The 25,277-nt window shown below is 42.7% G+C and overlaps 1 protein-coding gene across 3 annotated transcripts in view; it reads left to right on the forward strand.

Annotated features, from left to right (window-relative positions):
• The window catches only part of rerea (arginine-glutamic acid dipeptide (RE) repeats a), a 193,788-nt gene that overhangs the window by 101,016 nt on the left and 67,495 nt on the right, over positions 1-25,277 (forward strand). For all 3 annotated transcript variants that reach the window (XM_053643153.1, XM_053643152.1, XM_053643154.1), the window contains exons 2-3: positions 4,765-5,221; positions 16,730-16,800. In XM_053643153.1, coding sequence (XP_053499128.1) covers positions 4,909-5,221; positions 16,730-16,800 — 384 coding nt within the window. In that variant the 5' untranslated portion in view covers positions 4,765-4,908. The remainder of the gene's footprint in view (positions 1-4,764; positions 5,222-16,729; positions 16,801-25,277) is intronic.

The following is a 25,277-nucleotide window of genomic DNA, read 5'->3' on the forward strand; positions in this document are numbered from 1 at the left end:
GGGGGAAAAAAGGAGTGCGTTTGGTAATAGAGCCCTGCTGCGCGCCCATTGTGGGGTGATGTGTTAATAGAGAGAGTGCAACACGGTGGTTAAGAGGGCGAGGAGGTCTAATTTCTCCGCTGCTCTGAGGGAGGAACATATTTTTATTTAAAACCTCCTGGCTCACACCCCTTGACTTCATAGCAGTAATGGAAATGGTAAAATAGGTGCTGTAGCCCCTGAAGCCTATTCACTGGCTTTCACAAATGGCTGGTTTTGCTACACTCTTTCTCTCTCTCTTTCTCTCTCTCTCTCTCTCATTCTCCCCCCCCCCCTCTCTCTCTCTCTCTCTCTCTCTCTCTCTCTCTCTCTCTGTCTGTCTCTCTCACTCCCGTCCTCCCTTTTCCATTAAGACAGCTGCTATCTTTCAAAGGGTCCTGCTCCACTGATTGATGTGTAATGGCTTCAGGCCTCACCTGCCCCTCAGCATGTTATTCATCCACGAGCTCCACGTAAGAGCACACTGATAACTGCATAATTGGTCCTGGTCAGAATTTTCGGGCTGTACAAGGAACCAGTGTGTTGTTTTTGACGTGGTGATAGAACGAGGGTCATCGATTCGATTTAACCTCGGGACAAATTCTCGAAGAGGGAGTACAAGTTTGGGTTTGACTAAAACTACGGCTTTAGCACAAAACATCAGACTGTTGTTTCTAGCTGAAGTCCTGATGGAGACGCTCCAATCCTCCTCACTTACATTCCAGCTCATCGCTGTCTGTTCAAACCTCAGACTTACAGGAGTCCTGTTTTTCGTTCTAATACTTAACGATAGCTGTGTGTGTTTTTTGCTCTGCTGTATTTCTACCATGTGCTGTGTTTCTAATAATATCAAATACGATATTATTAGATGTACTGTATTCTGCAGTATATGGCCGTAGTCTGTACAGCACATGAGCCCGTAGCTTTACTCTCGCGCTCTAGCGTCGGTTAAAACCCAAACTTCGTGGACTGTGTAACAGTTAAAACCGGACTTTGTGATCATGTACAGTGGGAGTGAATTTTTATATGTTTATGATCATCTGTTGCAGAGATTACTTACATGACGTGCGCTGTGTCCGGTTTAGCATTCGTTCATACGCGTTCTTACTCTGGATTAGTAAATATAGCACGCAAATATCCGTGCTGACCTTCCGATCATTCTAAACACGCGTTAATACAACAAGATTTTCACTTTTACGCTCTGTAAAGAACTTTAATTTAATATGAATTGAGCTGTGCCTTGTGAAAAGTGTACTTGAGTGAGAGATTATGGCTTACATGTAGTTATACCGTATTTAATACTTTACCCTTTCTACAAATTTTCTATAAATTCTTGTGTGGATCGAGGCAAGAGAAAACCGCCAATCGACAGTCCCAGCGTGTTTGTTTAAATGTTTTTATTTGTTTGTTTGTTTGTTTGTTTATTGGCCTAATAAATGTTTACAGATGTATTCTACTAAAGTTCTGGTTTTATGGTATAGTTTTCTAAAGCAAACTGCATTATCTATTGTCTTGATTCGTTTTTATTTTTAAACTGTGCTCTTCCACTCAATATTTATCTTAACTATAAATAGACTCAAAACAATAAGCCACCATTTTTTTCTACCTTATCTGTATTTACTACATGTCTGTCTTACTTTACTTTATTGTTCAGTCGTAACTGAAAATTGGTCTTTGGTCTCGCCACATGTACACAAAAACAGACTTTACGTTAATGTATAAGAAAACATCACGCCACAGTGTGCTTCATTAAAAATAGTATTATTAAAACCCTAACTGGCTTTAGCCAGTATGAGTTCATATCCCAGTAGATCAGCTGTTGAGGATTGATTTTTTTTTTTTGTACCTTGCTTTCCTAACCTTCAGTATACTGTAACGTCGTCCCGATGGGAGTAATGGAAATTTACTGTTAAGTGGGTGTGCTGTATCATGTATAATTGACACTGCTTTCCTGTGTACTTACCATTTATAGATCTCTTCCATCTGTACGGTTTAAAACCCACAACTTTCCACGCTGCATTAACAGTTCTGCTCAATTTAGTTTTTATTTTTCAGGGTCAGCTGTCCATACCGTACTGTTATATTATAGGTTATGACACTTTCAGTTAAACTACAGTAAACCTTTTGCAAGGTACTCCACTGACGTGAAATTCTCGCAACTTTCTCAACAGAAATAGTCTCTGATTTGCTTTCTCACAAACACAGTTCACGTTCTCAGAGAAAGTTCATTGACTATCAATCCAGGTCCTCAGATGTTTGAAACCATCAAGCATATCAACAATCTAACCACATATCTTGATTCCTGGAAGTGGTTCTGGGTGACCTGTAATCATTTCCTTTGTTTTATCAGCATTTCTGTACAGTCAATTCAACTCACTCCGTCTCTGCAAGTTCTCAACAGGTTCATAATACTCACTGTCTGGCAAGTTCTCATTTAAAACTGCGACTAGGGCCATGCCATCTGCGTCTTTAAATCATTTTAAATCCCTGTTGTTTTGTTGGATTGTATTTGTATAAATTGAAAATAACATTGGTGATAACACACAGCCCTGAGGTACACCTGTGTTCAAGACAATTATTGCCATCATTATCCCATTCAATACAACTTTCTGTGGGCGGGCCATTAAAAAAGTCCGTAATCCAAAAGAATTAAAGCCTCATTTACACCAAGGTCTATAAGACAGCTCAACACGAGATTAATCTGAACCGTGTTAAACGCTGAACTATAATCAGTAAACAACATTTATGTTGTTCCAAGTGTCTACAATTATTAGTCACTTTCATCTGAAAGCAACCTGGGCTTCCATAACACCCCAGCCGTAATCATCAAGATTAAAACAAAAAAAGGGCCTGAAATATTTCACTTTATGTGTTATGAATCTAGAATATATGAAAGTTCCACTTTTTGAATTAAATTACGGGGGAAAAAAAGAGAATTTTTCCACAAGTCTGAGTTACAGCTTTAGGACTGAAGTGTCTGAAGTCTCTTCTCATGAATCGAAATGTTGCAATTGCTTTCACTTGATCTCACTTGATCTGTCGGAGCCTCTGTGGTTAGCCTACAGTGTGTGTGTGTGTGTGTGTGTCAGCGTCAGCCAGCCAGCCGGCGGTCAGTGTGGTAGCTCATCATTAGGTGATTAATCCGGCCGTGACGCTAGTGTTTGTGTTGAGGATGACGAGTAGAGCAGCTGCCCTGTCAGTCGGCGTCTACTGTAGAGATGACAGGCTGCCCGTTGACGAGCAGAGTTGTCAACTGTGCCACTCTGCCTGCCAAAACCTATTTCTCTTTCCTTTCTTTCTTTCTTTCTTTCTTTTTTTTTTTTTTTTTACCTTCTCAGTAACACACATGTGATTTTGGCAAACGACCCAGTTCTTTCCTTTTCTGTCTCCTCACATTTCTGGCTTTACCAACATTTCAGAACATACATAGTTCCCATAATCACATGCTCCTCCCAAGAGCCTTGGAGTCTCTGATATCTTTTGTACACTTTTCTGGCCTGTGAGCTTCAGGCACATGAAGGATACAATCTGATTGGCTGTTTGTATTTCTCTGTGTACACAGTTCTTTGTATAGAGCTTTTTGGAGCAAGATATGGATGGATTACCAAAAAAAAAAATGCTCATGGCATCTCATAATAACATAAAAGGTTATTCAAGAGGTTGGAGATGGTGGTAAGTAAATAGAATCACCTCACCTTTTTGCCGATGGGTTGTGAGAAAAGGTCGTCTGTGAAACAGTGAAACTATGTGGATTTTGGCCACATTTAGTGCCAAAAAGTGCCAGTCTCTCTGCTAAAAGAGGGCTAGAAGTCTGACTTGAGAGGCTATGACATACAAGATTGAAGTTGCTCTAAAGAAAGCAGTGCGTACACTTGGTTCTGCACAGCTGTTCCGTGCACTGGTTTGTTTTTCTTTTTTTTTTTTTCCCCCCAGTGTTTTTTTTTTCTTTGTTCAGATGATTGATCTTTATTTTTATGAGTGTTGACTTAAAAGGGGGGAAAAGAAGCAGTGAGCGTTTCAGTAAAGCTTGTAAAAACGGGATTTGGTCCGAAGCGGTTTTCTGCCTGGAGATTGTAGCCAGGTTGTGTTCTCCATGCCTGTCTCTTCTGATTTGCAGTGCTGAGCTCTACACTAGGCTGATTGAGGCAGCTTGTTCTGACCCACACATGACCAAAAACCATTGAGCCTGAAGTGCACAAGGGCGGCTGGTCCAGCTTAGACCCTGCCTCGGAGCGTTTCCAAGTTTGATGTAGGGGGCAAAAGCAAGTCCACCATGGCTTGAATGCGGAGATCTCGAGAAGCTCTGTGCACCTGATCTCCTGTAAGATGCGCAGTGGAGGCTGTTTGAAGACGGTGCTGCCGGGAGCGCTCTTTAGGTCACTGGGAAAACAATTGGCCGCCTCTCAGCGTTCAGCAAAATGAACTGGGGAATCGAGCAAGCAGCTTGAAGTTTTTGTTCTTTTTGATATAGCTTTGCTCTGAGCTCTCCTGAGGCTAGGTAGTGCTGAGGTGGAAGAGATTGCCCATTGATGTTCCTCTCTATTCTGAGCAGCTGCGCTGTCTAGTGCCTCTGATTGATTCTGAAGATTGCATGTCTATTAATAAGCCTTTTTTTTTTCCCCTTTCTAGTGGCTTTCACCTATGATAAGAGTCTCTCCTGGTAGTAGAGAGTGTGATGTTCATCAAGGATGATTCAAGTTGTGTAGTATTTCAGGTCTAAATAGCATCTCTCTCTTCTCTTTGTAGCTCTCCTGAAACCCTGGGGTTGTTGGTGTGGCCGAATTTTCCCTGGATTTGATTGGTAAATTCAGAAGACTGAAGCCCAGGCTCACAGTCTACCTTTCACGGAGGCCCAGCCGTGAGAGGACAGAGGAAGGCACGTGGCGAATCATGACCGCCGACAAAGAGAAGGACAAGGAGCGGGAGCGCGACCGAGAGCGCGACCGGAGAGAGAAGGCGCGCGAGAGCGAGAGCTCGAGGCCACGCCGCAGCTGCACACTGGAGGGCGGCGCCAAGAACTATGCCGAGAGTGAACACAGCGAGGACGAGGAGAACGAGGCGGCCGGAGGCACCGCCGCTCCCGAGGAAGCCACTAAGAAAAGCAAGAAGAAGCTGCCGAAGAAGAAGTCGCGCTACGAGCGCACAGAGACCGGCGACATCACCTCCTTCGTCACAGAGGACGACGTTGTCTACAGGCCTGGCGGTAAGAGTCGTTTAAAGTCTGTCTCTAGCTCGAGTCATCATGGCGACAGTTCCAGAAAAGTGCTTATGACTTCATTTGCTAAGCAGCACCTAATTACACACCTGACCTTTTCCGAGGTATTCTCGTGGTCCCAGTAAATACAGTCTCGTTTGGTTTTTATAGAACGTGCAGGTTTGATTTGGCTCCCGACGGAGGGGAAAAATGTATTCTGTACTATTATTCTAACATAACTAATATCCTTGCATTAGCATACCACAAATGGATAACTCTTGCCACAGTAGTCATCACTCATATCACAAACATGTAGATGAAAAGAAATGCGTTTGTATTGGCTAGCAGCGACGGTAATGTGAATTTATTTTAACGCGCTCGATGAGAGAATGATATCGAGCATGCCTGGAGCATGTGACACTGTTTCACAACATGCTCACACCAATGCACACACTTTTATTTTCCTTTAGTTATTGTGAAATAGGTCTTCATTATGCGATGTGTTTGTCTAATTGGAAGCAGTAACCCCTGTCTGTAATCACGGCCTCTTCACTTACTGTTTGTAAATTGCTTTTACATGCACAGCTAAGGGGAAATGTCACAGCTGTAGTGTGTGTGTGCGTGTGCGCGCGCACGCACTGCCTGTAGGCTTAAATCATCCCTGCCATGTCTTTCATTTACCTAGCAGCAACGAAAGGTCAAGTAGAAGTGCACTAGCAGTGCATAGTTATTTAAAGTTAGGACTGAAAATCATAGCTAGTGTGTAATTTCAGCCCTTTTCCTGCTCCCACATTATACCACCACCCCACACACACACATGCACGCGCACACGCTCACACACACACACATTTTCAGCATAATATGCTCGGAGGCATTATCTGTGGAAGGTCCTTGAAAGCGCTGTCTGCCCTAATGAAGCCTGGTTTCTGACACCGACTCCGCGCCCTGTCAGTTCTGTATTTGCTAGCCTAGACAATAGCAGGTTCTCTTCATCTCACTGACAGACAGGCAGGAATAATAAATACACCACGTTCAGGATATATACAAGGATATGATGTCACACATTAGGGACGTCAGCTTAAGGTTCCTATAAGGGACTATTGTCTATTGGAACCGACCAGCTCCTGAAAAATGAGTCGCGGCTCAGGGGCTGCTTTCATCTCCACACTCCGCTTTCGAGACATGACGTTGCGCCCGTGTGCGGGTGTGTTTACAGTAGCAGGTATTGTTCAAGGCTCTGAACTGCGGAATCAGTAGTCATTTGGTGCAGCCTCATTGCAATCAAATTTAGGTGGCTTAAGTAAGCACAAAGCCTGGCTAGGATTAAGCACAGCTAAATGTTAAATCCCTTTATATTTGTCTAGTGGCACACAATATGTAAAACTGACCACCCTTGGAGAGCGTATTAAGCAGGCAAGGGGGGTACGGATGTGGCATTAATTGCTTTTGTTGCTCAAGAGGCAGCCTAACAAGCGTGTGTGACACTACATAATATTAAAAATACGGAAAGCATGTGGATGTATGCGTCATGTCAGGGTTTTTTTTTTTTCTTTCTCCGGCTTAGTGTGCATTGATTAGGTTGCTGCTATGTTGTTTCAGTGTGTAACGTGCTTCTGTAAAAAGAGATGGAAGGTGTGTGTGTGTGTCTCAGAGAGAGGGGGTGGGTGGTGTGGAGCTTCTGGAGCATTTGTATGTGCAGGACTGAGCAGGCCAGGCAGCACAATCGATCGCCTCTCCGAGTGGTCCTCCTGTGTCCGGGCCGTGCGTAGCTCTGCGGATATTCGCCACATTGAGGCAGTTTATGGATCCAGCAAGGAGATTATACACGCACGCACACACACACACAAACACACAAGATCAATGTCCAGGGTCTCGGTGCATATCTTGTCCACTCTGGCCATCTGCAGTCTTGCTTACAATGCTACACGAGTGTCCTTGCACCGCTGGCCTTTTGAAGAGTTCACCAAACAGGATGCGAGCATGAGCATTGCTGCTTAAAGTGCTGCTCCAGAGCTGGCTGCATTGAGCTATAGGTCTGCTCGTGTCATTTGCTCGTGCTCTGTCTCTGGAGACACGTGTAGCCCTTAGAACACCCTCTCTAATATTCTCTCTATGTCTGTGTTCCCCCTTGCCGCCTGTGGGTGTCTGGACAGCTGTCACCTAATTACACAGCCACCCAAAGCCCACAGTGCTGTCAGCAAGGCCAAATGCCTCCCACCTCCAGGAGCCTCTGGAGCACCTCGCTGCCCGCTTAATAACCACGACCCTTTTGTCCGCTCGCGCTTTTTCCCCAGCTCAGCTCGTGCGTTGCACAGGGATGAGTCAGAGTCGGCTTTCAAGTAGTCAGTGTATTAGAAATTGAATAGCACATTTTATTATTCTCTTGTTTGCTCTTTTAAGATAAAATTCATCTTTTGCTTTTTCATTTTGGTTTAATCATCTTAGCAGCATTCTAATTCAAGACAGTGTTTACTCACTGTAAAGGAGCTGCACTAGCAGAAGGCTTTATTTTTAATTCGCCAGTCGTGTGTTCATTTATTTTAAAGCAGCGGAGACTACTGAAGTCTGTAAACAGTTACTCTATCTGTAGCCTGTTAAAACCAGGCATGCTGAGTACTCTGATCATATCACGCGTGAAGGGGCTGGAGAATTCAAAACTACAACCGTTAATACTCTTACACTCTTACCAAACTGTTGTTATGGGTGATGCGTGGAGCTGTAGAAAGCGAATATGTTGAAAAACACCGGAGTAGTTCTTTAAAGTCTCCGCGAAGCGCCTTGAAACGTGGCACGCTATTTGATGTGTTGAAGTAATTTCCACTGAAATAGGAAGTCAGGGCGGGACATATCGAGTGGCTCCTCCCCCTTTCGAAACAGCCAATAGCGTTTTGCTCACCTCACAACCCGGGCTAAGCCGTACATGAGAGTTGTAGGCGGGAGGAGGCGGGACTCTTCAGGTTCTAGAGAGCATTTGATTGGACAGAAAATCTGATGAGAAGCTGAAGTGCAGAATGATGTCATCAAAATTGCTGATCCATATCGGTGGTAGAGAGAGACTGTGCATTTTGAATGCATGTATCTTCTAAATGCAAATTTTGTGATTTTGTTTTTTGGAGTGCACTAGCTTATAGATAACCTTAAGGCTAACATATTCATAGTAAAAGCCACAAAACTTCCATTTTGATTTCATGGGGACTTTAAGTGCTTTACACCAGGTAGCTAGGGCTGGGCAATATAAGGATATAATAATGATATTTAGATAATTTCTCATCTTTTTTTTTTGTAATTGTTAAACTCTTGAATTAATTGAATCCTTACCGAATTTTATTTGTGTATTTTTTTTTTTTACACCATTTATTTTCATTTCATTTATTATAATTTTTTAAAATTAAAAGCCTATATTTTGTGATACATATATAGCACAGTAATGTCAAGTATTGATGTGTGTGTGTGTGTATATATATATATATATATATATATATATTTTTTTTTTTTTTTGTATCGCCCAGCACCACTATAAACATGACTGTTCCAGCACATTTTGTCAGGCGAAAATAACACCTCAGAGTTGTGAATAACAGCAGTTTCATGAGGGCTTGTCAAATATTTCTCAAACAGCACTGTTCATCCCAATAGTGATTTTTATTTTTATATGTTTTTTTTGCCTGAAATCCCCGTCCCTCGGTTTGTGACTGTCTAGGAATACAGCCTCGAGTGAGACGGTAACAGCAGCTGTGTACAACGTGACGAGACACCGCTTCATAACTCCGAGAATGAACGGTCATAAGTCGAGAATGAACGGTCCTTTCAGCATTTCACATTAGTGCAACAAATCGAGCTCTTTTCTCAAACAAGAGCCTGTTGTCGAGAGGGAAGAAAGGAATCGGGCTCTGTGGGTCACGTATAATTCACCGAGGTGCGATTACGAGCTGCTGACCACCTGCATGAGTCATGGAGAGGGAGCTCAGCACGGTTACCTCATTATACACACATCGTTTTTCCACGCATGTGCGCTCTCGCGTGTACACACACACACACTACTCCTAGCTATCCTCGACGAGGCTTGGAAGAAGGACTACTATTGAGCACACCTGTGTATGGCTGTGAACAGCCTTCCTTTGTGTACGCACGACTTTCGGGCTTGTATCAAAATTCTATAAAAATATCTATATTAACTTACCCATTCTATTGAATAACACGTCTCAATATCCTTTACATGAGTGTTCATTGGTATTCAGCGAGCACAAGGGATTCTCTCCCAGCTATTCAGATCTCAAGTATTAGTATTATACAGCTTTCCCGACATCACTTTGGCTAAAGCGTTTCCAATGTGACGAGACAAGGAACCTTTTTTTTTTTTTTTTTTTAAACTGCGTTTCTCATGAAATTCAAATACAGGCCATAGGATTGTGGAGGGGAAAAAAAAAAGAGGCCAATCTATTTAGAAAAATCCCCCAGCGCAGCTCGGTGTGACTGCAAGCCTGGAGAAGGCTTTTGTGAAATCCTAACCACCTGCAGATTACAAATTAGAAAGCTGCTACATGATAACACATCAGAGGGCTTCTGTTCGTACCTGGGGGAAGCGACTGTTTTTTTTGTGTACACTTGATGGATGCTATCTCGAGGTATAATGCGAGCTGTAAGGGGGAAATATGCGCACTAGTGTGAGACTTGAGTAGAGGATTGGTGTTTGAGTGTGGCCTTGGTGAAGTGGAGTCATGGCAAAGCTGAAGACGCTCACACACCCGGGCAGCAGAGCAGAAGAAGCATGCGCTGGTGTAAATTGGACACGCGGTGGTTCGGACCGGGTTTCCTCTCAAACACAGGGTTTCAGCTGTGGCGTGAGACCCGTTTCGCTGCGGGAAATGACACGGGCCGAGCAGGCCGACAGTTTGCTGCTTGTTGTTCATGTGGGAGGAGAGGAGTGTGAAAGCGATTATTGCATCCCTCCTGCTTCTTTAATTTGAGCAGACGCAGTGTGCTGGTTTTCCGCCTACCAAGCCGCTTCGAGCAGGCCAACCTGACAGCGCAGGTGTTTTGTTTTACCGCATGCTTCAGTGGAAGTAAAGGCATGCTTAGTGTTTTGAAACTCCAGGCTCATGCATCAGAAATTGTTGTTCAGCACTCTTATTTGCATCCTTGTTGCTGTTTTACTACAGTGTTTGAGGGGAAAAAAGATCCCCGTGTTTCATTTGATGCAAAACGTGCATCGATGTCAATTAGGTAAAGTATCATTCTGATACCGTACTCGTAGTCGTACAGAACGACCAATTGCAATATAAGCAACTGCAAATTGTGCTCTGTGAAAATATCAAAAGGTAAAAATACAGCGTCTTCCTAAAACGAAAACGTCTTAAACATAAAGGTCAGCATAAGGTGTTCACAAAGACACAGGCTAGGTGAGTAAAAAAAAATGCCTCAACACATCGTTAGGTGAGTGAAAATAGCAGCTCTTATGCAGTATACCGTCCTTGACAACGAGAGATTCTAGCACACTGCAAACAAATGGCGTACTTTACTTCCTGCTGTGCAGAAGCACTTTTCCAACCTGACCTTGTAACCCTGCTCGATCCAACTTAACGAATGTAGCTTGCTAATGCGCTTCATTTACAACTAACTAGCTGATGGTATGCAGAATGAGCGTAAGTGCAGTGTAAGTGCATGGACATGCGCATGTACACGCTTCATGGCCAGAATTTAAACCTGGGAAGCCTCGCTAAATAAAATCTTCCATAACTCCTCTCATTAATTAATGCTCAATTCTATATCCGTATCTGTATCAACAAGTACTGGGACTGGATTTTAGTATTTGCCTATTGATATTATAGATCACTGCCTCAATAGACGGTTCTTCAAAGCATAATGATCCTGGAAAAGGATAAAGATGCAGATTATTCTGATTAATAATCAACAACAGACCTGCACCAGCCACTATATCAAAGAAACAGGCGAACGTCCAAGTTTTCATTAAGACCCGTTGCTGCTTGTTTCCATGGTATAAATCCAAAAGGCTCTTTTTTTGTGTTTAGTTTAAAACAATTTAATTTTTTTTACTGGATGAAAAAAAAAAAAAACATTGGAAGCTGAACATCTATTTGATCTTGATCCAGCACTTGTAATGGTATTTTGGACATGCAAAGAATTCAAAGCAAATTCTTCCTGCATCAGCACCACCTGTTCAGCACAACAACACATTTGACGTGACGATCAAGTTTCCTTCAACCTTCCTTTTTCATCAGGCGTGTTTTAAATTAGCCCAGCTTCACAGACTGAAAAAAAGGAAACAAAACAAAGCAAAACCCAGTGAGACATGTACTGTATAGCAGGAGCACCATGTGATTCCTCCCACTCTGCTCTTCTTTTATGCATATGCATAAGAGATGTATTTAGAAGTGCTCACAACAACGTGATCATGTTTAATCTTTAGTACCCCACCCCCCGCACACCGGTTTATTGCTCTATTCATTTGAGTTTCTCTCCAGCTCAATAATTCTCAGTCTATCTAAGGACGAGGCCGGTGCTGCTCGAGCCGAGCAGTCGATAAAGGGTGTGTGGTGTTTGCTAAGCCCCTGAGCTTGAGAGAAGGGGGGAGAGGTGGAACCTGTAGCCTCAGGGAGGCTTTGGGAAGTCTACAAAAACCCTGGAAGAGCTCACATCCCCTAGCACCCCCCCACCCCCAGTGCAGCCCCTCCTCTGCTTCTCTCTGGCTCTGCCTGCTTGAGCTCTGGAAAAGCACAAAATGGCTGGAACGCCGCTGAACAGATTGAGGTCTGCTCTCGGAGAGCGCAGCGCAAATTAGCGGCTCCCGTCGAACGAGGGCCATCAGGATTGTTTCGCTGATTTGATGAACGTTTTAGTGCTGCCTGATGGCACACGCTTGTGCTTTATATAAGACGAAACGATGAGAATTTCTCCCCCGTTAGCGCTCGTTTTAATCTACTTCCCGTGTCCATATTTGGTGTTTTTGCTGTCACCCCTAAGCGCTTGTTCACTAGCTTTCAGTCTGGACAGAATCCATCTCCTCTAAATGAAACTACTGCCCGGGCTAAGGGTTCCTAAGCCGCAATATCTCCGAGGTAAATCCCCCTTGACGTGGCATGGGACTTTCAAAGACATGTCGTCTCATCTTTAGATTTGTCTCTTTTGTTCTCCGAGCTCCCCCTCCTCCTTTCCTCCCTTCCTCCCCCTCCTCATACGACGAAAGCTGTGTGTGGGGCCCCAAAGGTCAGCCGCAGCACCAGCGCAGCTTTTCATTTACGTCCGTGGGAGGCTCACGTCACTCATTCATCTGTCTTCGCTGACATCCAGAAAGCTGAATGATGATAAGCCGTGGTGGCCTAGTTGGTGTTTTTTTAATTATTATTATTTTTATATATATATATATATATATATATATATATATATATATATATATATATATATATAATATATATTTTTTTATAACCCCGTCTTCACAAGCAAACGGCATGCCCAGTGCCAAGCCTATTAAATATCTTTATTCCGCCTGCTGCGTCGAACAGATAAACGCAACAAGATCAATAATGGCACAGACGAAAACAAATAAATTAAAGATGATGCATGCGCGGGCGTCAAGAGCAGCGGAATGGAACTGCCACGTTTTTGTTAGTGATAGCTTTTAGCCTCCTACGGCCCACGCTACATTAATTCACCTCTGGGACGTGGAGTGTTTGGGTAAACGCCGCCTCCATGCGGGTCTCTCGGTAGCTCTATTCAAATGATTTGTTTACTGTGGTCCGGAGCTCTTGTTCTCGTGTATCTGCTCCAGCCGTTGGGTAAAGGTTGATCTCGGCGGTGCCAGCGATGCAGGCTCTGTCTGACCCATCGCACACGTTAGTTACACATTACTGAAGGGGCTGGAGACAAGATAGTGGAGGCTCTGTGACCTTGGTACCCAGTAATTCATCACACTTCTCTGCATGCTTTATGAATCAGGGATTCAGCACTCAGTGTTTCCTGATTGAATAAAGATACGATCACAGCAGGGTGGTGAACTGTGCCGTGACTCGAATGCCGATTAGCCTCTCCTCTTCACTTTTCATCATCTTGACATAGTCACCCATTAGGATTACAGAGCTGCTGGTGCCAGTTAGGAACGTCGCAGTATCGGGGAGGCTGGAATGTCGTATTAGCGCTTCAGAACCTGAATGTCGAGGCATTACGTTAAAGAGCAAGGTTATGCTTCAGGGGTGGAGGAATGATAAATCCATTATCTAGTCCACCAGGCAAATAAAAGCTCTTCTAGGGTCCTGGTTGCCTGGAAACTTAATTGGCTAAAAATTGTTATTACATTAACATATGGTGAGGTTATTAGCTAGTTAAGTGCATTAGTGCAGACTAAGAGAAAGTATATGAGCGTTATGTTCTTCGAACCAAGTTTCTCGTGTTATTGTGATTGAACCGGTGATAAAAATGTCAGCAAGTTGTTGGCCGGTGTTTCAGCTATGAGCTATGGAGATGTGGTATTCCTTCCTCATGTCACGTGTAAAGGAAAAAAAAAAAAAAAGATAGTGTTCAAGTCGGACGAGCGTTTTTTTATTTTCTCCAGGCGGTTTCTGTTACTAGGAGAGTTATATGATGGCTTTACTGTGCATTTAATCTTGCTCAGTTTCGTCTTTCCACATACCCGTGTTCCTGTTCCTGAGAAGATCTGATTTGTGCACGTCGAGCTGAGCGATATGACGATATAATATCAAGATCATGATCAAATATGCAACAATACTCTTTACTGAGATGAACATTGGTAGTTTTTGTTTGTTTTTTGGACAAAATGAATGGAGCTGATTTGATGTGAGGTATATAACAGTAGCCCGCTTGTGCTAATCTAATACAGAGTCTGGTTTTGGCGTACTTTTTACCAGTGGTTACGTGATTAAACCATGATTTCCAGTTGAAAGTCTGCACACATCCTGTTTACGTTGGTAGTGTGCTTTCAGATGAAGCCACACCTGGTTTGCCGTGTTTGCATTTTCGTTTTGCATTCTCTTTACAATATTCACGCAGGCATTTTGCTTGGACAATTTTTCAGAGGTTTTCACACTCCGAGTTCTGCACCAGAGCCTGATGTATATTTTCTACATGGCTTCATCTTGGGTGTTTTTGTTTTTTTGTTTTTTTTAATGCACTAGATTGTTTACACACCATGATTTGGTTGGGACTTTGGAATTTCTAGTGTAATACTATAATTACACTGTAGGTAATATTGCCCTGTTATTAACTAGTCGTTAAGATCAATGAAGTTTGTCTAATGACCGATTCAGTCTCTCTTGTTCGTTGGATTAATAAAACATATTTAAGGCATCTATAGGGAGCGCGTGTGCGCGTTGGGTTACGTGCAGGAATAAATAGATGTTGCTGTACGAGCGCAGGAGATCAAACTTTATGGGGATTATGTTGAATTTCAGCGAGCCTGCAGAACAGCTGGCGTGTGTCGTTGTCTGCGGTCGCTCTTTTCGAGTCTGTGACTCTATACTGGATACCACAGTCTGTTCAAATGTATCTGATTGTTGAAAATGAAACTAATGTGATCATGGCGATGCGAGCACTCATTCCCTTTAAAGATGTCACTTTGGTCCTGATCATCGTTAAAAAAAAATGTAATCCTCCTGTAAGACATTGAATCACATGACTGAGGCCCTGGTTCAGTTTTCACATAAGGGAAGAATGATCCAATTGAATGAAAAGGTTGGATTTGTCCACATCAAAAAAGGCTTTTATTTATATATAAATATATATATATATCACGATACATCTTTAAAGCCAGAGAGTGATTTTGCAGTTCGTAGATGAGGAAGAAAGTTAAAGTCAAATCAGGAAATTCGAACAAGTTGTTTTTGTGATGAGAATATATTTGGACAGTAATCTGTTCCACACTTATTTGGTGTTAGTTTTATTTATTAACAGGTAGCCTATGGTTTATAGCTGGAGTCAGGTAGTCTACACACACACACTCACACAGAGAGAGAGAGAGAGAGAAGAAAAATGGAGCCTTGCTGTGTGCTTGGCAGCTTTGCACCCATTCGCCCCTCGTTCTGGGAGGTCTACTGACTATTAGTCGACAAACATCTCTCCAAAACCTTCCTCCTCCTCAGCACCTCCTTTATCCCACACAACTAAATCCTGCGATTAGACTCCAGCCCCTGCTACATCTCAGACATCACAATCCCACTCCCTTAACACCATCTCCCCCTCTCAAGTCGAGTGCTACTGAGGAGAACTAGTTAAAACATGTCTAGCTAGCATAAATAAAGTGAGCCGTGCCAGGCTAAAAAAAGGCCTTCAGCGTGTGAAATAGCAGGGTAATGTAATGAGAGTGTTTCTGAATGGAGCTGTGGAGGAGCCGGAGCCTGGCTGGCACCTCGCAGTCTGAGGGAGAGAATCTACGCCTGTCTGCCTCCGAATACACCCTGCTTTATGTCCTCACCACATTCAAACTGTAAAAGCTCTTCTGCGTGAATAAGAAATAAGAACGTGGGTCCTGCTTGCAGCATCCAGGTTTGTTCGCATCGTCCTGATGAACATGCAGCATTTCTCCATCCGAGAGCAGTTAAGATTCAATTTCAGAGCTGGAAGAGAGAGAGAAAAAACAATGCAGCGATCGTCTCATCTTCCTTTGGCAGCTCAACCACAGAGGAAGGAAGTTGGTTGCTCTGTGTGTGTGTGTGTGTGTGTGTGTGTGTGTGTGTGTGTGTGTGTGTGTGTGTGTGAGTGAGAGAGTGAGTGGGGCTGCAAGAGCACGGTTGCTGTCTGTTTGTCTGCTGTGCCTCATGAATGTTTTTGTTAAGGACATGAGAGTTCATGACCTAGCCATACCAACAGTCATTTTCACTTTAAGCACACCGGCCAGGTCGGGCCTCGGCTGGAGATCTGAGGCCATTTTGTCATTTGACGATGTTAAAATTAGTCGTGAGCAGGGTGGAGTGCTGTGCAACTTTGAAACTGTTAGGACACCCAGTGTAGGAAGGTTACGTTGTCTTTTGTGCTCTTTATGTTTGTTACACATGCATTTGTCTTACTGCCCTTGTGAGGACCTTCCATTGACATTATAATTAATGCTTTACTAGTAAATCTAACCCTAATCTTATCTCAGTAACCAAAAGGAAATTTTTTATTTATTTATTTATTTAATAAATAAACGCTTTTCAAAATCGTCGAAACTGTCAGATACAGATATGCTTGTCTGGACAATTTGTCCCCACCAAGATATAAAAACATGCCCAGACACACACACACACACACACACACACACACACACACACACACACACACCATTGAAACGTAATTGTGTTGGAACAATACCAGCCTTCTCTCTTGGAGTCTTGATGTTTGTTCTGGAGACGGGCAGGCTTGTCCCACTCCCAAAAGCCCTTTAATCCTATTACTCACATTCCTGATGAATTTTATAGAGTGCAATATTTTGAAGGGAAAATAATGTAACACAATGATGTAGAGGTGATCTAGCTAATGTTCTGTTTCTCTGTTTGTGTCTGTTTCTCACAGATTGTGTGTACATAGAGAGCCGGCGGCCCAACACGCCCTACTTCATCTGTAGCATTCAGGACTTTAAGCTGGTGAGTGGAGGTGCCCTTTTCCTTCCTCACACCCGGCCTTGTCTCCCTCCTGCCTTTGTTTTTTATTAAAGTCATATGAAGCCTGCATCAAACGGCCTTTGATGTGGCTGATGAGGTGATTGGCTGCATTCATGTCTTACAAAAGTTGCTCTCGAGCATATTATGAAGAAGCCGCACTTCTAATTACACACAGGATTCGGAAACCTGATGCTGTCTTGGAGTGTGGTCTTGTCTTGGAGGCAAAGGAAGGCTGATTTCCATATGTGTTTGTGTGTGTGTGTGTGTGTGCATATGTATGTGTGTATATATATATATATATATATATATATATATTTTATGGAAGTCACGAGAACCGATACTTCGGTACCAACATTCTTAAAACGTGACAGTACTTGTTTTTCTGCAATAGTGTAGGTACTGTTGGTAATGAAGGTAACGAGTTTGCAATTCTTCCGGGACTGCAGGGGGCATCAAATACGCGCAAGTGTTTTAGTCGGTCCACAAGTGGTAAAGAAAAAGAAGAACAACGCCTACCGGCACATGGGGAAAAACTACAGAAGATGGCGACAAGTTTAGCTCCGCCCCGACTCATCGAGAGGAAAGGTGGTAGAAGTAAAATATGGAAATACTTCGCAATCGAGGCGGATGATTGATGCTCTGAAGCCGGTGTGCAACCGATGCTATCGTTCATTTCAAACAAAGTGAGGAAACACCTGGAATTTGGTGAAGCACCTGAAAGACGGTCCTATATTATGTTTGTTTGAGGCAGCTGGCATTGTAGCCGTGAAACCAGCTAACGTTACGCTCCATGTAATGTTTGCGATAGATTACAGTGTTATAAACTACCTCCTAATGGACCACCATGCATCGCCATTCAGCCCGTGTCCTGTCAGCAAAATGTAGCCTAATGTCACCAATAATTATTCACATGTTCATGCTTTTAATAAATCTTTCTGGCCTGCCACCATATCAGTGAATTTAAACTAATGCTTGCGTTCAGAGTATAAGGTGTGTGTTTAGGAGTGCACCTTAGAACTTGTACCTTCCACTGTTTTATTAGTCATTGTCAGACAGTATTTGATAACTAAAATATCCCCTCCACCACCACCCCACTCTCTCTCTCTCTTTGCCAGTATCAGCCAGAGGAGGATGTCCTCCAGGAGACTTGTTAATTTTATTTTTTAAATTTTATTTTTATACCACACCGTGGTATCAACTTTGGTATTGAGTATCATGTACTTTTGGTGGTATCGGTACCGACTACTAGATTTTTGGTATCGTAACATCCCTCTTTTATTTATATATATATATATATATATATATATATATATATATATATATATATATATATAAAATCACGCTCCTTATTAGGAAATCATTTCAGATTTTGAACTGAGTCGTCATCAATTTCGAATGTTAAATCATTCTTTTGAACCTTTCACCAATTTTTTAGCATTTTTTTTAAAGGCAGCATGGCTATTTATACGCCTAATTACTCTGAATGAAAAGTGGCATATACTGAGATGATTTAAAAAAAAAAAAAACGTTTAAATTAGCAGTATCCACATCTCTCTGTTTAATCATTTTTGTTTGTGTGAAACCAAATTTCACCAGTGTGGCAGTAAACAATCTTAGACTTTCCACCCAAACGTAAAACCCGGTTAAATTTCCAGAGAACGTTTAGACTAGAGAAGCATTGATCCTGAAACTGGTACACCATTCTTACCTATACTGATAAAAGCAAATGCCTCAGTAATGACATCCATTAACACATGATACAATGTGACGTCAGCCAAGTCTATGTTGTCGCTCTAATGAAGAGGCGACACGGAATGTCAGTGATCTGGACTTATTTGGCGATCAACCGTGGCAATCAAAGCAAAGGAGACTGCAAACTGTGCTCTCAAGGAAGAACTACAGCATCTTCCTGTATTTATATAGTTTTTGTTATTGATGTTGAAATGTTCTTAGATTTTATTGTTGTAATACCGTAAGATTTTATTGAATGTGCTGTTTTACTTACCTTGAGCTTGCCGTGAAAATAACCATTGATGCAGACATTAGAGCATTATAAGAGCAAGAAATATATACAGCAGCTTCCTACAATACAAGCAGCCAGATAAATAAACCAGCTCATGGTGTTCAAACAGTATCTTTAATAGAGAGTGCGAGGGCAGCTGGTCTGAGTGCACACATAACAGCATCAGCGAGAGTGGTTGTTAAAAATGAGTGCCATGAATAGTGCACACGAACGTATTCGCAGAGAAACCGTTGCACCTGAGAGCAGTTCAGTTCTGTGAGCTCTGAGCCTTTCTTTCACCTCACTCACCAGCGTCTACACTTAGCTCGTGACTCAAGGTCTGATTCGCGGTGCCTTGCGCTCAGTTTTTACTGACCACGCTTGGTGCTACCGCTCTAGTACCAAATAAAACTCATGCGCTCATACTTGTACTCTGTCTGACAAAAATGATAATGATGCGTCTCTGGTTCAGTGCCGGATTGCACCATCGTAATGGATCGATTAAAAGAAAACTGCATGTAGAAGCACGTGTTTGGAGTTCTCCACTCATTTCAGGCTGTAGCCCATTCTGCTCAGATTGCTCTTTGCTGACACGTTTTATGTCGATTGTTAATCAGCCACTTTAAACGCCCGCATCTTCAAAGGGCATGTCATGCGGAAAGCAAAACCCTCCGAGATCCAATCTGGTTTATTAGGGCAATGAAATTCCTGATTTATTTCTCCCCGCTCCCGCGGTCCGGTTGTTTGTATTCGCCGTGTTGCTCACCGCTCCAGATCGTGCGTGAGGCAAATCAGGTTTGATTAGCGCTTTGCTGAGATAATGCTCTGTCACAAGCAAATAGGCACATTATGGCTGTTCTGATGGGCTCTTTTTTCTCATCAGCAGCAGGAGACAATTAGCCGAGAGTTTTCCCGGCTCGCCCACTGTCCTGCGGAGTGCCGAGAGCAGTCCCAGGAGACGTTGTTAATGGCACAAAACAACTAAGGTGATGATGGAGGGAGGGCTGGGAGAGCACGAAGGGATAAGAGGCCAGAGAAGAGGGGGGGGTTGGTGCACCGGCCCGGACATCAGAGCAGCCTTTAATCGGATTGCCGGGAAGAGTGCTGAGGGCGACACAAATTCACTCTTGCCCATAATAGCTGCATGTTTTCTGACTATCTTCACCTTGATTAAGTGCAAATCAGGAGGTCTTTGTGCATCAGTTGAGATCAGGAGAGAAAACAGTTGATATATTAGCCTCTTTCTCATTCCACCAGCTCTCCTCCCTTCTCTGTATGTGTAATTAACGGAGGCCCATCTGCATTGTTGTCTGGAGTGGATTGGAGCTCTGCCGGCAGTGTTGCATTCTGGCCTGGTAAATGCACTGCCAGCACTTTCCCAACTCTATGAAAATCTTTAGAAACACTCAGCCCTTCTGTGAAGGGGATGAATGCAGCCACACAAGAGCAAAGGTGAAACTAGTGATGAGTAGGAGTGTTACAGTTTGAAATGTTCACAGTATTTAAAGTCTCTTTGCACATCCTTGGGTGTGTATATATAACAAAAACCCATGGGAAGCAAAGAGCCTCTAATAATTATTTTTGTGAGAATAACATTTTGAATAAAATCTCTTGCGTTGTCAGTATTTATTACATTATTGTAGTGTTGCTTAGCCAAATATAAACAGTTGTTTGTTTTAGTTTGAATAAGCAATGCCATGTTGTTCTGTGTATTTATTAGCTCTCGTTATGATAAAGTTATGAACATGCTAGGAGTGGAAGCAGAGGTAGCAATATAACATGTTTAAAGCAGTAGCGGGTTACACGGCCAAAGGGTGTTCAGTACAGCTGTGCCCACTGCACAGGGAAATGGAGGTCACTCTAGTACGAGTTAGGGGTCGATCCTAGGAGGAATTGAAAGGAGTAGGACGAGGAGGAGGTTTTTATGGAGTCGCTGCCACCGCCAGACACGAAAGGGCTGAGAAACACTGGAGTAAAGAACTTGATTGTGAAACAAACAAATATAACATAAATGGTAATAGATGGAAGAAATGGAAATGCTTTATAAATCAGTATTTTGAGAAAGTCAGTGATGAGTTAACTGATGCATCATACACTGTGGTTAAAAATAAAACTGTGACACAGGAACAACCCTAATGATGGGCATGAGTAGGCAATTTACCAGGCTGTCATTATGTAACCATCTACACCAAGTAATATATGCTGGAAATTTGTTTTTCTTTGGCCACGCACTAAGTAATAATGATGGCCCATAGCTTGTCACTGTCACTTACCTCGTAGAGTGAAATATTAAGCAAGAGATACGGCGAATTCGTTTCCCTGCGGAAATGGTGCCGAGCAACCCAAACAAGCAAAAGGTGCAAATACTTTAATCTTAGTGAAAATTGAGTGAATGTTGTGTGCAGACTTTGTCAAATACAAGAGGCTATTGCTTAGTGAGGTGAGATAAATGTCTGCCGGGTCATTGAGCTTGTTCTATTGCATATACACTCACAGACCACTTTATTAGGAACAGCGGTATACCTGCTCGTTCATACAGTGATTCAATCAGCCAATCACGTGGCAGCAGCCCAACAAGGGTGATCGAAAGAGAGTGGACGGTCTGGTTCGAGCTGAAGGTTATGGTAACTCAAATATCCACTCTTTATAACTGTGGCGATCGGAAAAGCATGCATATAGTGGATAGAAAACAAGTCAGGTGTTGCAGACACTCGGGCGCTTTCAGACAAGCCCATTTGGAGTGTTTGTTTCGGAACCTGGTTCAGTTCGTTTAGACATATATGGACACTGCAGTCAAACACCAGAACAAACGGGCCAAGACCACCTCGTTCGCAAGCGAACTCCGGAGCAGTTTACGTGTGGTGAGAAAGCAATCCGACCCAACGAACCAACCTGTATAGCAACGCATGATGGGAACTGCTTTATGTAAGAAGAAAAAATAATAATAAACGTGTTTGCTTTGCTAATGGCTCGCAACATGAATCGAGGTTTAACTTGGCCCAAAGATAAGGTAAAATGAATCATTGAAATTTGGTCTGACCACCATATTTCTGAACAACTTTCAAGGTGTTTAGCGAGCGTCTCAATGAGATGGGCTTTAATTCATCTGTGGAATATATAAATTAGATCAATTATAATAACTACAGCTAAAAAGAAAGCCACAATAATCTCGCCGAGCTGCTGTCTATCCATCTCGATGTATGTAATACCGCTATGGGCAGAACCCCGGAACATAAACACGCACACACTGACCAATGCGAGGACAGTTTACTCATGTGACTTGCATAAACACATTTTGGTAGGAGAAAATGCAATGCTGTAGTAATTTAAGTCCCCGATTCGGAACAAAGCACAGATCTACCGGTCTGAAAACGCACTTAAATGAAATGTTCTTTCATTTTCATTTACGAGTAACATAGAAATGTCCAATTTAGGCAAAGAATCAGCAAGAAAACATGACTGTGGTTAATTAAATAAAAAATCAAATCTGAAAATGAGCTTCTCCTAATGATTATTTAGCCTTTTAATCATTTTCTTTGCTTTGAAACTGACACCGTTGCTTCACCCTCTGTTATTTGTTCATGCCATGCAAACCCATAATGTAGGGCTACCGCTGATCACTTTGTCTGTGGTGGGATAAAAGTATTAAAAGCTCATTAATATTCAAATGCATATTCAAATACTGTGTTTATTCAATCAGCTGCCTAGATTTATCCGCTAAGCCTAAAAAGAGGAGTCTAATTCTCCTGTGGAACATGGCAGTCTGTTTATTTTAAATATAGAGTAATTGTTTACTTGATTCCCCCACCCCCACCCCCCATTTTCCTTGAACACAGAATTCGTTCTACAGTGTGTAAAAACCCACATCGAGGTGACGAGCAATTCAACCTCATGTTTCACCTCTAATCCCACGCTGTTGCACCCCGTCTTAATTAGGACACTCACGTCTGTCTTTAGAAAGAAAAGCTCGCTGGTCGATCGCTTATTTTTCACCCCGCCTCAGTCAGCCTTTCCATCTCGATACGCTTTTAGCACTTTAATTGATTTGCAGCAGGGAGCATCAGAGGGGTGTTTTTTTTTTTTCTACTTCTGAATTTCAAGCAGAAGAGGCTGGAATGGCGAGTGAGGATGTCGGCGTGTTCCTGCACTGCAGATTTGCATTGTTGGTTTTTTTTCTCCTCCATATTAACATAGATTCATTATATGTGTGCCGATCACAGCTCCCCGGGGCCTGCTTTATCCTCTCATATTAGCCACACATCACGCTCTGCGTCAGCGGCGGTATTTATGACAGCTTAAACGCAGAGGCTTCAGTTTTACATCTTTACTGGTCAGGTTTAGAGAGGGGGAGTGTGCTCGCCTCGGGCTCTCGGGCTGTAGTGACATCACTCCGGGCACTTTATCTAACGACCTGGGAATCCAATTAGCACCAGGAGGGTAAAAACAAGAGAGCTGCTGCTATCAATTTGCAAGCACGGAAGGATGAGGATTCCTTATCGCGCTTTGTGGGGCTTACACTTCTGACATGGAAACTTTGTGTGCCCCTGCTCCTTCCTACACTGCACTTAATCCAGGCATTTAATAATGATGGTTCCATTCATTTAGCGCCTTTCTAACACTTAACACCGGGGCATCAAAAAAAATATCACTTGAATGATGAAAAGTCGACGATGTGCGTCACAATGTCATGTAACGTTTTGGTTGCATAATGAGACAGGAAATCGAAGCATCACATTTTTTAAAAAAAATAAATAAATATATTTTAAGAACAAGTGCAGCAGGAAAACAGTTATAATTCTAACTATTGTTATATTATTATATTCTTATTGTAATTGTAACAATTGCACAAAAAGGGTTGTTTAAAGTGCGAAAAGCAAGCATCTAATCAGTTCATAATTTGGCGCTGGAGTTCATAGTCAGTGTCACAGAATAATATACGAAACAAATGTTTACTGAATTTGTCGCTGTACCCATTCGTTACAGTAGCTCGTCTCTAATAGACCCGGTTCTGTTTGTGCTAGCATGAGGATATGCTTCTGATAAGAATGTCTGTCAACTGATATTAAAAAAACGTATTGTCTGTGAGAAATGTATCGCAATATTGATATCACTCAACACTTTTCTCTGTAGTTCTCTCATTTCACGCTGGTTCATATAGCATATGATTCACACACAATGCACAGACAAAGACAGGTTTCTTCCCCCTCAACACTGTGTGTGTGTGTGTGTGTGTGCGCACACGCGCACGCACGCTCATTCAGTTGCGATTAAGGCACAGATGACAGGGCTGTCCTCGTCTTGTGTAAACAGCTCTGTGGCACAGGAACGAATAAAGGAGATTACAGAGAGGGGAAAATGGGGTGGATAAAATGTGAGGTGCTGTTCTGTTCCTCTCTCGTATGCCCTCTCCCTTTCTGTCCCACGCACACACACACACTCAATCACTTTTGGTCTTGTGTAAGTAGATAACCTTAGGAGGGGCTGGCTTTAGCTATGAATCACTCTGCCCCCGCTGTGTTTGCTCACCGTGGCTGGTTTAATGTTAAATCAGGGCAGATATCTCTATCTTTCCATCCCTCTCTTTCTCTCCCTCTCGTTCTCCTTCTCTCCCAGGTGCGATAATGGCTTCCTGTTATGCTAACGGCAGTTAGCCCAGCACCATTTCACAAGCCTCTAAAGGGCTAGTGATGCATGCTGAGTCCAAGGACACCGGCAGCCACAGTATATTTACTCCTTATCCTCAGCCCATTAGTGGCCAACCTGCGATACGTGCAATTTTAATGCGATGACAGGTGGAGCATTTCACAATACCAGACAAATCTGTTCTCTCTGACTGCTACATAAATAGGGATAAAAAAAAAAAAAATACTTATACGTGCTCCATTCACCGCCCACTTCCCTACAGAGCTAGTAGTGAAATCCTGCACGTACATAAGCGAAATCTTTATGCAGAGGTTTTTTTTTCTCGCTGCTTGTTCTACATCACGGAATTTGATTAGTAACAAACAATTACAGTGAATGGGATTTTATATAGATCACAACTAGGAGTCAGGTTTCGAGTTTCACTGAATGGGAGGCATGTGCTAGGCTGCACGGTATACCGGTACTGCAGTAATATCGCGATACTAAACCTTCAAAATACCGCTCATGCCACTGTATTTTTTTAAACTGTGGTATCGTCAATGCAGTGGTACAGTAAGTAATGTTGTATGTCCGACAGTGAATACTATTTTTGCTAAAATGACACATCCCACTGCGTTCGCGGGGTACACAAAGTTTAGAGACACTTCATTTAACCTAAATTCTTTACTTTAATCTTTAAAGATTTCCTGTTTGCTAGTAAGCTAGCTAACGTTACGCTAACCGCTGTGTGTGTATATACTAAAATTAGTGGAAGAGAATTGTGTTTGCTGGTAACGTTACGCTAACTGCCGTGTACGTACTAAAAGTAGTCGTG

The sequence above is a fragment of the Ictalurus furcatus genome, chromosome 15 (assembly GCF_023375685.1).
Source record: "Ictalurus furcatus strain D&B chromosome 15, Billie_1.0, whole genome shotgun sequence".
NCBI lineage: Eukaryota > Metazoa > Chordata > Actinopteri > Siluriformes > Ictaluridae > Ictalurus > Ictalurus furcatus.